Source organism: Anser brachyrhynchus (assembly GCF_964034855.1).
Source record: "Anser brachyrhynchus genome assembly, chromosome: 9".
NCBI lineage: Eukaryota > Metazoa > Chordata > Aves > Anseriformes > Anatidae > Anser > Anser brachyrhynchus.
The window spans coordinates 24,245,890-24,258,081 of NC_137703.1; the positions used below are offsets into that span (position 1 = coordinate 24,245,890).

General features: G+C 38.2%; 1 protein-coding gene across 16 annotated transcripts in view; it reads right to left on the bottom strand.

Annotated features, from left to right (window-relative positions):
* Positions 1–12,192, bottom strand: part of TRIP12 (thyroid hormone receptor interactor 12) — a 75,939-nt gene that overhangs the window by 18,010 nt on the left and 45,737 nt on the right. For 15 of the 16 annotated variants that reach the window (XM_080605257.1, XM_080605255.1, XM_080605252.1 and 12 more), the window contains 18 exons: positions 11,571–11,719; positions 9,856–9,891; positions 9,675–9,770; positions 9,181–9,273; positions 8,872–9,033; positions 8,066–8,134; positions 7,777–7,942; positions 6,937–7,054; positions 6,641–6,797; positions 6,172–6,325; positions 5,407–5,635; positions 4,628–4,746; positions 3,841–4,048; positions 2,893–2,993; positions 2,588–2,762; positions 1,889–2,030; positions 787–978; positions 194–345 (listed from right to left, as the gene is read on the bottom strand). In XM_080605257.1, the coding sequence (XP_080461383.1) occupies positions 194–345; positions 787–978; positions 1,889–2,030; positions 2,588–2,762; positions 2,893–2,993; positions 3,841–4,048; positions 4,628–4,746; positions 5,407–5,635; positions 6,172–6,325; positions 6,641–6,797; positions 6,937–7,054; positions 7,777–7,942; positions 8,066–8,134; positions 8,872–9,033; positions 9,181–9,273; positions 9,675–9,770; positions 9,856–9,891; positions 11,571–11,719 (2,518 nt within the window). The remainder of the gene's footprint in view (positions 1–193; positions 346–786; positions 979–1,888; positions 2,031–2,587; positions 2,763–2,892; positions 2,994–3,840; positions 4,049–4,627; positions 4,747–5,406; positions 5,636–6,171; positions 6,326–6,640; positions 6,798–6,936; positions 7,055–7,776; positions 7,943–8,065; positions 8,135–8,871; positions 9,034–9,180; positions 9,274–9,674; positions 9,771–9,855; positions 9,892–11,570; positions 11,720–12,192) is intronic. The other variant, XM_080605261.1, reaches the window with a different exon arrangement.

Sequence of the window (12,192 nt, forward strand, 5' to 3'; positions counted from 1 at the left end):
TAGTTTCAAGACAGTAACCAAAGATCTGTTTAAATATTCAACCCCTCTCTGAATAAAAAGAGGCAACTGTGTAACTGCTTTTGTCTTTAAGAGGGTCAGAATTCTCCATTACCTTGTGGAACTTTTAATGTTGAATCAAGGCTTGGCAAACAAAAGCTTCCGACGAAACTGTTACCTGAGCATTAATCCTTACCTGCTCCCTGTTCCATTTCCACTGGGGAAGTCATGTACTTTGACCGGAAACTGTTCCATCTGACTGAGGCAATTGTTCATTTTATGGACTAATGCCAACAAAGGTGCATTTTCTAATGGCTCTAGTCTTCCAAGGGGCTCTTCCCCGGGAAGCTGAAACACATTCAAACGTTTTGGTTATGTGCTTGAATTAATGCACCTTCGATAACTTTCAACACACAGTGCACAAAAAGGTTAAAACTCAGTGCTCTCACTTCAAGTGCCAGCAATATCAGAACAACTAGACTACATAACACATGTATGAGACTTGTTTCAAGAATGCACTTCTCACTTAGTTTAGATTTAATAGCCCTACAGATTTTAAGCATTAATCCTTAACCAGGAGCAGTAAGCTTCTCTGAAACAGGGTATTCTAAAGATTTTTGTTCTGTAAAGACACAGAATCACGTATAAGTTGTAGTGTTACATATCTTAGTCATAAAGAAAGCATTCCTTGTAGCACCTTAGAGTTAAGGTCATTGCTGAACCTCAGGTAGTCACATGTGTACAACTTAGGAGAAAGCAAGCTAAGAATGCCCAAACAATAAAACTTACTGGAGAGGAAAAAAATACATGAAGAAATCTTTTCAATCTGATATCCCTGCTTACAGCATCTTTCTCACTTTTAGATGTCAAATAAAGCAGCAGTTGTTTCACAAATCCACTATGCTGGATTTCAAATGAGGAGACGTCAGACTCCGAGACAATGCTACGGATTTCTACAAGGCACTCTGTTCCACCATCCACCTGAAAAAAATATGAAGATACTATTTTACTACCCAAGTAATAAGGGCCTAAGAAACACTATTCCCACTGCACAGAAGAGCTCTTACAGGGAAAAACGTTTCTTTTTAGTAACTCAATACAAGTAATGACTCAGCAAGTAAATTGAGGATAAGCAACTTCTCTGTTCAAGGGTATACATTAGAGGTAACTATACACACACACACCGGCTTTTAAAAGAAATGCAGAGTCTTATTTCTGTCTCCTGTAAACTGAAGATTAGTTCCAAACAAAATGCAAAGAAAGATAAATACTTGTATGGATTTTGCATGACATCTGTGTGGAGAGGAGGAGGTGGTAAAGTTTCATATTCTAATGATTCCTTAGGTCAGCCTAAGTCAACTGTTTAGCTACTTTGCAAGTTAAGGATTTAGACTATTTGTCAAGGATCTCAACTGCCTGACAAGCAAGGCTCAAATTCTTGAAATGCTACTACATTTAGCCCAACTTGTATTTCTTCTGGCCTTTCAACTTAATACTACTAACCCCGCCACAGCCCCCGCCTGAAGTTCTGGCTACCAGCTATGTTCTTCCATAGGTAGAAAGTCAATCCCTACCACTTAACTGCAGAATTTTTCAATCTGAAAGAGAATGTTTTAAGTGACACATCACTAGGAACAAACAATACCACTGTTAACGCAAGTCATTTATCATAAAAGATAATGTGTCAAAGGTTATATAGAAATTTTTAAAAAAAAGAGCCACCACAAGTTTAAGAAACATTGTATCGTTCCTTAAAATAACAGAAACTACGCTTAAAACATTGGCTATATTGTCTAAGATGGCCGGCTTTCCTCTACAACCACGGCCCTCCTCTTAAGCACTTTTACTGCTTCAATTCCCACCCCTTTCAAAAAAGTCTGCCACTTCTAACCTGGAGGTTGAGTTGTTCAGTTGCAGTGCAAAGTCTCTGTAAAACATTTAGTGCAGGATTGCTTCCATCCATGTTTTCAGAACTAAAATAACGGTCTACAAATTTATGGGCCTGCTCCTTAATCCAGCCCTTAATTTTTTCTCTGTAAAGAAGCACATAAAAGACATTCGGCCACACGCTTAGCATTTGCATATTTTAATATTACAAGTAACAACAACTAGAGTACTGTTTTCTCCATGCTTAACAGCAAGCGTAGATAACAAGCCTTCCCTTTTACTCAAATATAGTAAAGACATTTTTTGCTGATTACTTGTTGCACACATTTTTCCCAGTTCTCCAATTTTTCCCTAGCACATTACTATATCCTATGAGAAGTTATTTTTTCTTCCTAAATTTCTTATTAAAGAATGGGTTGGGAAGATCATCTAGTCCAAAGATCTACCTCACCCTCCCTGCCATGTGCAAAGCCATCTTTCACTAGATCATTCACTAGATCAGGTTGCTCAAAGACTTGCCCAACCCAACCTTGAATACCCTGAGTGATGGGCATGCACAATTTTTCATTCTTTTTCTAGAATTATTTTACCAGGGCTTACCCCCAAAATATCGTTGATGTGCTACCTAATCACCTGATAGCTTATAACAAACTGGCTACACCTCAAAATCAACTTCACAGTATGTGTATTTTGACTTGTGTACCTGTTATTGGAAATTGTATCCTTGGAAGCAGCCCTTGCAAGACCACTTACTCCTGCTGTTCGTGCTGGTTCAATGTTATTACTGTTAGACTGTGTGCTTAATCTTCCCCATGTTTTTGGATTTAGACTTGCCAAGAAGGAAGATTTAGGAGATTGAGTAGTTGTAGGGCTTTTAGCTGCAGAAAGCAAAAACAAAATTAAGAGCATCTCCTAGAATCAACAGGTTTATTAGAGCCAGCACTGTTGACAGCTTATAAGCTTACTTTCAATTTAGAAGGAGTTAGTGTCACATTATGCATATTTTACCTTGATTGTCTACTTTCTCATCATCTCTTGGAGGAGAGTATTTTGGTCTCCTTGGCCCTCGTTTCGGCAGTCTTTTTCTCTTTAGAACATCACTCAGTCGTCTGTCCAAATTTAAGAATAAAAGTACCATGATTCCATCCACCACATTCATAGGCATACCCATCCTTTCTGTTCAAGATGCATCTACTAGATATATCCTCGAGGATATAAAAAGGTTCCATTCCACAACAAGGGGGAAACAAGGGAAGAACAGGCAGAGAGGGGGGCCTCAACTCTAATTTAACGGGAAGGACAAAGTGATTACTCCATCCACAAAGAAGAGACTTGACTTGCTGTCACCCTTCTAATATAGGCAAATACAGACAGGAGTACCACTGAATAAAAACATTAAAATTATGAGGAACAGTCATAACTGTTCATAACAATGTTATTCCTTTATTTGAATGCATTTATTACAAAATATACACGAATTATTGAACAAACAACAAGACACTTGACCTGCTTGCCCCTTAATAATAAGTTACGGATGACTTCTCCCTCCAGTCCCCAGTAGAAAGGAGCCATACACCATAGCGAGCATTTCTCTGAAAGAATCCTCTGAAAGAATCCCTGTCCTCAAGAGTTACATGAGACTACAGCTGTTGCTCTTGGCATTCTCCAGTCTCTCCCCAAAAAGCATGGATTGTTTCCTATCATTACATCATACGTATCAGGTCACTAGTTTGATTGTGGTTTCTTGTTTCTTTGTTTTAATTGTTTGCTTTTTAAAGCATTTCATATAAAATCAATTAGAACTACTAACTGATCACTTCAGCATCTCTTCATTTTACTAACTTGAGAGGAAAATACACAGCCAAATGCAGCTAATACTGTAGCAGCCCACAGTCAAGATTTTTTTTTTGAAGAGAAAAGATCAGATCATTTGTTCAGAAGAAATAGTGCACTTACCCCTGTGGGCTCAGATCCAAAGAATCCTCCCGGCTGTGTTGTAGGCTGGGAGAGCCCAAATCTGCAGCTGCATTACTGGCAGCAGTGGCTGTTCCAGTACTTATTGTTGTAGTGGTACCCAGCGTTCCTGATCCATTAGTGCATACTTTTGGTGGGCTTGTTAGCAAAGCCTCAGACTCTGCTAAGTTTTTCACTTGGTGCATCACTCCTTCAAAAAAGAAGTAGTCTTTATGCTTGGGGGGGTCTTTGGGGCTTTTTGAGGGGGAGGTTGGGGATTGTGTTTGCAGAGACAGAAATAGGTTTAACCTCTGGTTTGACTATTGCATCTTTTGCATGCGCACATACGTTTTAAAAGCAGAGTAATTCTTTCTGAAAAAAATTAACCTATGTAGTTTAAAAAGAAAAGTGACAACAGCATTAACAGTGGCTAAAAAGTCATAGTAGCTTCAAACAGACTCCACACCAAAGATTCACTCATTTCGTCCAGTAAGACTACCCGTGTAACTTCTGCTAGCCTTCTTCAGCCTAAACGTAAGTTCTCTAGCATCTAGTAAGCCTGTACAAACTTGTTTCAGATTTCAGAAAACACATTTGTCTCCTCCAGAGCCTTGGTCAGCTCCTCTCCAGTCATGAGGACAGCTTGCATGGATCTGCTTTTATTATGCATGACAGATTGACTTGTTACAATTTGGGGAAGGGAAATTTGGACACACACCCCACCCCCAAAATACTAACTACAGAGGGAGGGGTACAGAGGGGTACAGGAGGGAAATAAAGAAAGGATTACCTTCTCTTCTGAAGTAAACGCTAAAAATGTCAGGTAGCTTTTGCATTAAGATTTCTGCCATCTGCAGGGCTCCAACTACTATCTTAAGGTCTTGACTTGACAGCATGGAGGCAATATGACTACAACAGATAATTTGTTAAAATCAGGTTTGTCTTTTTAAAAAAAGAAAATCAAGCCAGTTCATCTTGCATACAGTCTCAGTACTAATCTGTAACAAGCAAATTTCACTGCACTTTCGTAAGAGTTAAGTAAAGGACAAAGTTCTTCCCCCACCTAAGTCACTTATGCCAAGGTTTTTCATGTGGCACAAAGGAAAATAGTTGAGTTTTTCAAAGGTGGTACAAAGTTCCAATTTTTCAAAACTAGCAGTCAGTTTGTTTTCTAACTGCATCCTTTTGGCTAGACCCCTAACCTAATAGTATAGCAAGTACAGGATGAATAGAACTGAACTTTCCAACAGAATGTCAAAGAAGTCTGTTATTGTTCAGAATATTACCTCAAAAGTCACCTTGCTACAGGCTAACTTTAGCAATTAGGAAAACAGTAAGTGGTAATATTTGACATAACTAGTACACAGAACCATATAAGTAATCAGAGTTTCTATTACGGAAGTCTACAGTCAGCACCTACTGCAAAACGTAAGATTAAAAAAATCTTGAGAAGCTAGGCAGCCCCAGCTTTGCGAAAAAAAAAAAAAAAGGATTTAAAAAGATAAAAGATAAGTCAATTTGAGCTGTAAGATCCAAACTAGTTTCATTTACAATTTTTGATGAACCCACCTTGAAACAGCATGGTTTTTCAGCACATCCTTCAGAAGTTCAGCATCAGCAAAATAAATTATCCTAAGTATTGCTCTAAGGCACTTGTGTCTAACAGCAGGTCCAGCTGAAGAACTATACACTTCATAAAGGACACCAAACAATGTTTTAATAAAGGATTTTGCCAGTTCTGGGTCTTCTTTCATTAGTTGTGCTCGGGCATCATCCTTCTTCAAATCTGAATGTCCACCTGTGAAAAATTGTGCAACAAATCACCACATAGTTCTTTGCGTCTCTGCTCCAAGGTGCTCGTTTTTTTTTTGTTTTGTCTTTTTAAAAAGCTGAATTAGTTTAGATCTCGAATTGAAAAGATATGCTAATCTAGTAAATAGAAATCAAACTGGTATCTAGAACACAGCTACATATCCTCTTCTTCCAACAACCCCAAATTGTGTTTATTCCATTGTTATATATTTGTGGCATAGTAAAGTCTTTTTAAAAAAGTATGAATATTGTTTCATAAAACAACTCCAAGCCACGGAGCCCCCTTGTCCCCCCAATTTTTATGGATTTTCAGTCCCTTAAAAAGGAGTTCATCTGTTTAAAAGAATGTATTTCAATTTGAATGGTTGTAAAGCCGTCTTCCAGTTATTCAAAATAGTTTGATATTTCATAGAAATAAGAAATGTATTAAACAAGAAATGTATTGGCCAAGAAGTAGACTACCGCATACAGCATGAGTTAGCTATAGCTAGATATGCTGGATGTCTCAAAAGCTATACTTACTAGTGTTTGTATTGGCTAAAGGGTTTGGTTTCCGCTGAATGGCACGTGCTGTTCCAGTATCCTCATTTATTTGCTGCATAGAGTTAAAATCAATAGTATAGACACGCCCAAGTGTCGACAGGCTTATCTCATCCTCACCCACCTGATGAGCTGCCTAAAGACAAAGTGGAGTTTAAAGTTAAGAACAAACAGAGTTTAAACTTAAGAAAGCCTTAGCAAAAAGGAATTTATATCGAAGTGGTGAGAGAGGAAACGCAGTCGCAAAAACCAATGACGGACAGAAATACAATAAAAACATCGATTAAGCATTCAACAGTTCCTCTATTACTGAATACCCAGCACTACATTACAGCGGGATGTTTGAGAAATTCATGTGTTTCTTTCTCAAAAGATGTTTGGTTTCAAAACCACAAAGAAAAGCACTCAGTTCCCTATACGACTTTTAAAGAACATCACCACACAGACATACCTCTATTATTCGACTATCAATCCTGTTATAGGGATGCCAGAGACCCCTGTCATCTCGCCATTGCCATATTGCACCATCGGTATTTTGCGCATTTCCTTTCTTCAGCATAGTATCGACAGCAAAGATCCCCTCTTTTGGCAGACAAGGCATCAGTTCACTGAGAAGAACATTAAAGCAGCATTTGACTAGAAGTATACAATGAAGTCCATCTGAGCTGAATGCTCTTTGCCTTCATTTTAGAGTTACGGAATTTAACACCCCTACCAGACCCAAAAACGTAAGACTAGATAACTTACCAGATAAGAGAAGTAAGCTCATAAAGTTCTTGAGGACTTCGTGGAACAAGGTCAATTTGTTCTTGACAACTCCCATTTGAGGCTCCACAAAGGAGAAAGTGAAGAGTTTCTGCAATATCTGAAAAATTATTATTGAGATTGTTCATATTGGTATACAGACTCCAGCTTGTGTTGGACTCTATACAGAAGAAATAGTCACTGCCCTAAACAGACACGCAGAATACAACGTAGGACAAAAGCCATCTCTCTGGACATTACAAAATGTGTGTCTGTTCTCTGACATGGGGTTTGTGGGTTTTTCATTTCCACCGCCCACCTCCCATCCCTCCTTTAAGAGAAAGCAGTGAGGGGGGAATATCACTAAACGCACAAGGCAGGGAAGAAAGCAGGGGAACATACAGGGCAGTTGAAGTTGCAAGTCAAATTTCCCAAGATGGAAAGAAGGAACAGAGTGCAGACCAGAACAGCTACACAGCAGTTACTTTTCACTATGTTTTCCCTTTGAAAAAGCCCTTAAATCACATTTCCCCTACTTAGTAAATATTACAAGAATTATATAATTTGTGTTGAAATAAAAGCAACTTGCAAAGCTAATACAGACTCAAAGATCAGGTGAGCATTGCAGTGACAACAGCTAGAGACAGGAAAGGGAGGGAGTGGAGGGGGCAGAAGACAAGACCAATTCTTTCAACAGGATTAACTAAAAACTTGTATCCCAGGAGAAGCACAGTAAGAAAGAAAAAGAACATAATACTTGTTTAATCAAGTGCTTAGAGTTCCATCCTGACCATAGGCACAAGTTTAAGTAGGCCCCCAAGACACGAAAAACCAAGAACTCACTTTGCTTCATAAGTTGGACTGCAAGTGTTGGACAATTGGAGCACATTAGTGAAAACATGCGCACCACCATGATGAACATTCCTGAGCTCAGGATTGGAGGAGTCACTACCAAGAGTTGCTGGATATTTGTTAACAAGTCCTTGGAAGCAACCTGTTGGAGCAAGTTCTTCAGAAGAAAACAGCAAAATCAAAAATGATAGTGCGATTTCAAAAGGTAATCCCTTATGACAGACAGAGGAAGGGAACAAAAACCCACCCCACCCGCAGAAAAAAACACATACACCCTTACCTCTTCATGCTGGAAGTTGTCCACTAGCCGCGCAAAACAGAGACAAGTGCTTTCAACAGACTTTTTGTCCTATTAAAAGAAAATAAGTATTTATTTGAATTAAACAATTTTAACTTGCATTAGACTAGGCTGTCATGAAGACATTCATAAAACATCTCAAAAAGACCAGTCAGACGGTCTTTTTTCACCTCTGCCAACTAAGCAGCATTGTTCAAATTTCTTTTGGTGCAATAGTCATTATGAGTGCCCACTTATTATCACAGCAGCATTACAGGATAGGCAGATCTTTAGAGTCACATGATTTAGAACCAACCACTTGAAACTATTGTGCAGGAATAAGTGTTTGTTTGTTTTTTTAAAAGAGCAAAATTCATCCCCAAAGGTCAAACCAGCAAAAGAATCCAAACAGCATAACATGAATTGAAACTCAAGCCTTCCAGAAGTAGGAAGGAACCTTGCAACTCCTTTATTAGAAAAAAAAGGACAGTAATACTACCAGATTTACTCTTATTGACCGGGCAACAAGTAAGGACTACAAAACCACAATTAGTCACGCTCTAAGTTCAGGTACCTTACTTATCTCATTTTACAAAGTTAACATGGGTGTCATGAATCCTTACAGCACAGTTAGAAAAACGAGAGTTTCATACACACACCAAAGTATCACAGCTTGACAGTATAGAAGCTTTAAGGTAGTTAGCAGATTGCAAAGGCAAGTAATACACAGAAAGAACTACGTATCTGGAGGTAGCTTTATACTCCTTTCAGATCAAAGTGAAACTTTCTGCTTTCTAATAGCTTCTTACCTGATGGGTTAACCTTTGTGTAAGCAGTGGCAAAGAGTCTGCCACAAAGTGAAACTCATCAGGTGTTATACTCTGGCAGCAGTTGGCAGCAATAGCTAATGCATTCCTCTGTGCATTTATACTGAAGAATTCCAGATAGAGCAAGCAGTCTGCCAACCCACCCTATAACAAAACAAAGAAATAGTTTTTACTCTCAGTACTGCTAGAAGTTCCTGAAACTAGTTTTCTTGCTTCATCTTCACAGAACTTACAGACCACCCAGGTGGGAATGGATATGTGGAAGTGAAAGATGATTTCTTCCATACTTACTGCCTGCAGAATGGCTTTACTATGCCTGCGTGATAACATCTCTAGGGCTGTCAGTGCCTGCTCTGCCACATCAATGCACTGAATAACTTGCAGCTAGAATAAAACAAGAACATTTGTAGATCAATTATTAAATCACTTTGTAAGAACAGTTGTCTTCATTAACATTAGACTAAGACATGTGCTAATGCAGCTACACCGCTAGCTGTAACCAAATTAAGCAATTTAAGGCCAGACCAGCTATGTAGCTACTCCAAGAGTTTCTAGCTTGTATAATTATTCAGTATCTTTGCAACATCAAAGTTTTCTGTGAATCAGACAGTGCTTTTCATTAAGGGTATGAACAAAGAGTAAACCCATCTTAAAAGCTTCTGATACGCTATGTACCATCATAAAAACTATGAAAGAAACCATTATATTGAGGGTAATCCTGAAGTTAAAACAGAAGTTAAGACAGAAACCCCTCAGATTTTTTTTTAACACTGTTTTGATGTTACCTTTTCCAAGAAGACAGGAATTGCATCAACCACTACAGCAGATGATCTAGGAAGTGCTTCCATCATGTATGTTAAGGCCCGACAAGCATGATTCATCTATTAAATATATAGATTTGTTACATTGTTACAAGTTCAGCTGATACACTTGTTCAAAAACATTTAAGAATTACAGACTACTTACTATGTCAAAGTTGTGCTCCATCTGCAGCAATGTTATCTGTTCAAAAAAAAAGATTCTTAACTTAGTAAAGAGTATAAAGTTCTCAACAAAACATACAAAAATCTATATTGTAGCTTTTGAATCAGGGCTTTGAATTTTAGTAGAAGTTACAAAAGAGCCACTACCTATTCTTGATCTACTACAGAATTAGCAAGACAAAGTTTAGCTTAGTAAGAAAGTTTTGCAAAATGTGTGCTCAAAAACAGATAATGCTTTTTATGTATGCGTGTATATATACACACACTCCACCTAACACACACACATGACCATGCATAGCCATGCATAGTTTTTAGACTATGGTTCACACAATATTAATTGAAATACATCCTATAGGCTATGAATCAGCACAGGTGGCAGTGGGTTTCGTTTTTTGTTTTTTGTTTTTTTTTTAAACATAAAAGTATACACCAGTTGTCCAGATTTTGTTGCAAAATAAAAACACAATTACTTAAATGTAAATTAACGCATGAGACAGCTGTGGAAGAAGTTTCAAGTTTTTCCTATACATCATTCTCTTGGCTCATACCTGCCTCCAGGCATGAAAGAGTGACATCCATCCTGAAAATTATCTGATGGCTACAGAATTGGATTTTCTATATTCTCTTAAAGCACTTCCATTGTTCTGACCATAGTATCCAGAGGCATACAATAACCTTACGTTAAAATAAGTGCATTTGTCTTTAAATCCATCTATCAGACCTTATCTCACAATGCGTGCAGACTTGACAATTTTCTCTTTAAACGTGTAATGAGCTTTTTTTTCTAAGCATTTTTAGTGGGTTTTGTTTTGTTTAAGTTTGCTGTTCTATTTCTGTATACACTTTTGACTACTTGCTGCAGTTTGCATTTAAATGTAAAATCTAAGTCCTTCTAAGCAGCAACTACCTCCTTGACAACATGTGCAGCAAGGACTGTTTTACTGACATTTACCAATTCTTACCAGAGGAGAAAGACTCAATGGCAAGCAGGCTCTGTTAAAGTGCAACTTAAAGGCTATTTACTGGAATCACAAAGTTCTGGGGGCTGTTTTTCTGAAGAAATATCTGACAATACACATACTACAGCCTGAAGGCTATGCAAATAAGAATGAAGAATAGGAACTGTCTTCTTGGAAGTATTTTAAATTTTAGGCCAACTAATCCTCATCGATTCTAAAAAAAACAGAAAAAATATTGACTAGGGAGGCCCAGTATAGCATAACTTATTTAGGAGAACAATCCTGATGCTAAAAAGCAGATCAGGAAAGAGTAAATCGTTGAGCAAGGACAGACAGTATTTGCAGAACCTAGCAAAAGCAAGCTATGGAAGAAAAGTAAACTACATGCCACCTATTTTTTTGTTAGTGCAATTAATAATTCATAACACTCATTCCTTAGACCACCAAAACAGACCCCTTTCATATATTTGCAGGAACACAAGGAAGTGACATTTTATCTACCCATTCAAGTTATTAGCTCTAAGAGATAAAAAGTTACATTGTCAAAACTGCTCACAAAAATGAACTCCATACTAAAAAGAGAAGAAAGAAATCTGACACATTGGTAATTCCAGTGTTAATTCTAAGTGCAAGCTAATGTCAAAGGCATTCGTTGGTCCATTTTAAATACTTGATTTAAGCAAGCTATTAAGTGAAATATTTTATCTTCCAACAGAAACAGTTTTTTTGTTTGTTTTACCAAAGCTGGTACAACACTCTTGACTGGAAATCCTCCTAATGTTTCTTCATTTCCCATGACCAACAGCTGGCACATCTCAATCACTGCCTGTAGTTGCTGACTTTCATCAGTGGCTTGCAGACCTTGTAAAAGCTGTTGGGCTTTAGAACCTATATATCCAGAAAAAAAGATTAGGAAAGAAGATATTAGAGAATTTAAGTGTTCAGTGCAACTGTTTCGCTATATTTCTGCCAGAGTGGAAGACGAGAGACAGTTTGCCTTCCTCTGCATTTGTAGTTTCACTTCCTTTCCCTGCCATAAAAAGGGGGAGGGAAAGAGAAATGAAATCTCACTCTTAGCTGTCCTTCCAGTGCAGACTGGTCACAGCTCAGGGAGTTCACCACACTGCTCACCATAGCCATCTTTGCCAACCTACAGCGGGTGACAGAACCCATACCACTCCACCTTTATAAAGTAAAGGACTTTTCAGCATACCCCTTACACAATACAGCACATAGAGTATCCATTAGACCCTATCTTCTTCTTGGCAGGCAGTGTTACAGGCTGTCTTTGGCTCTCCTGGAAGCCAAACCAGCTGGGACTAGAAGGCACACATCTTAGCCAGCTGCATAATGCAGATATG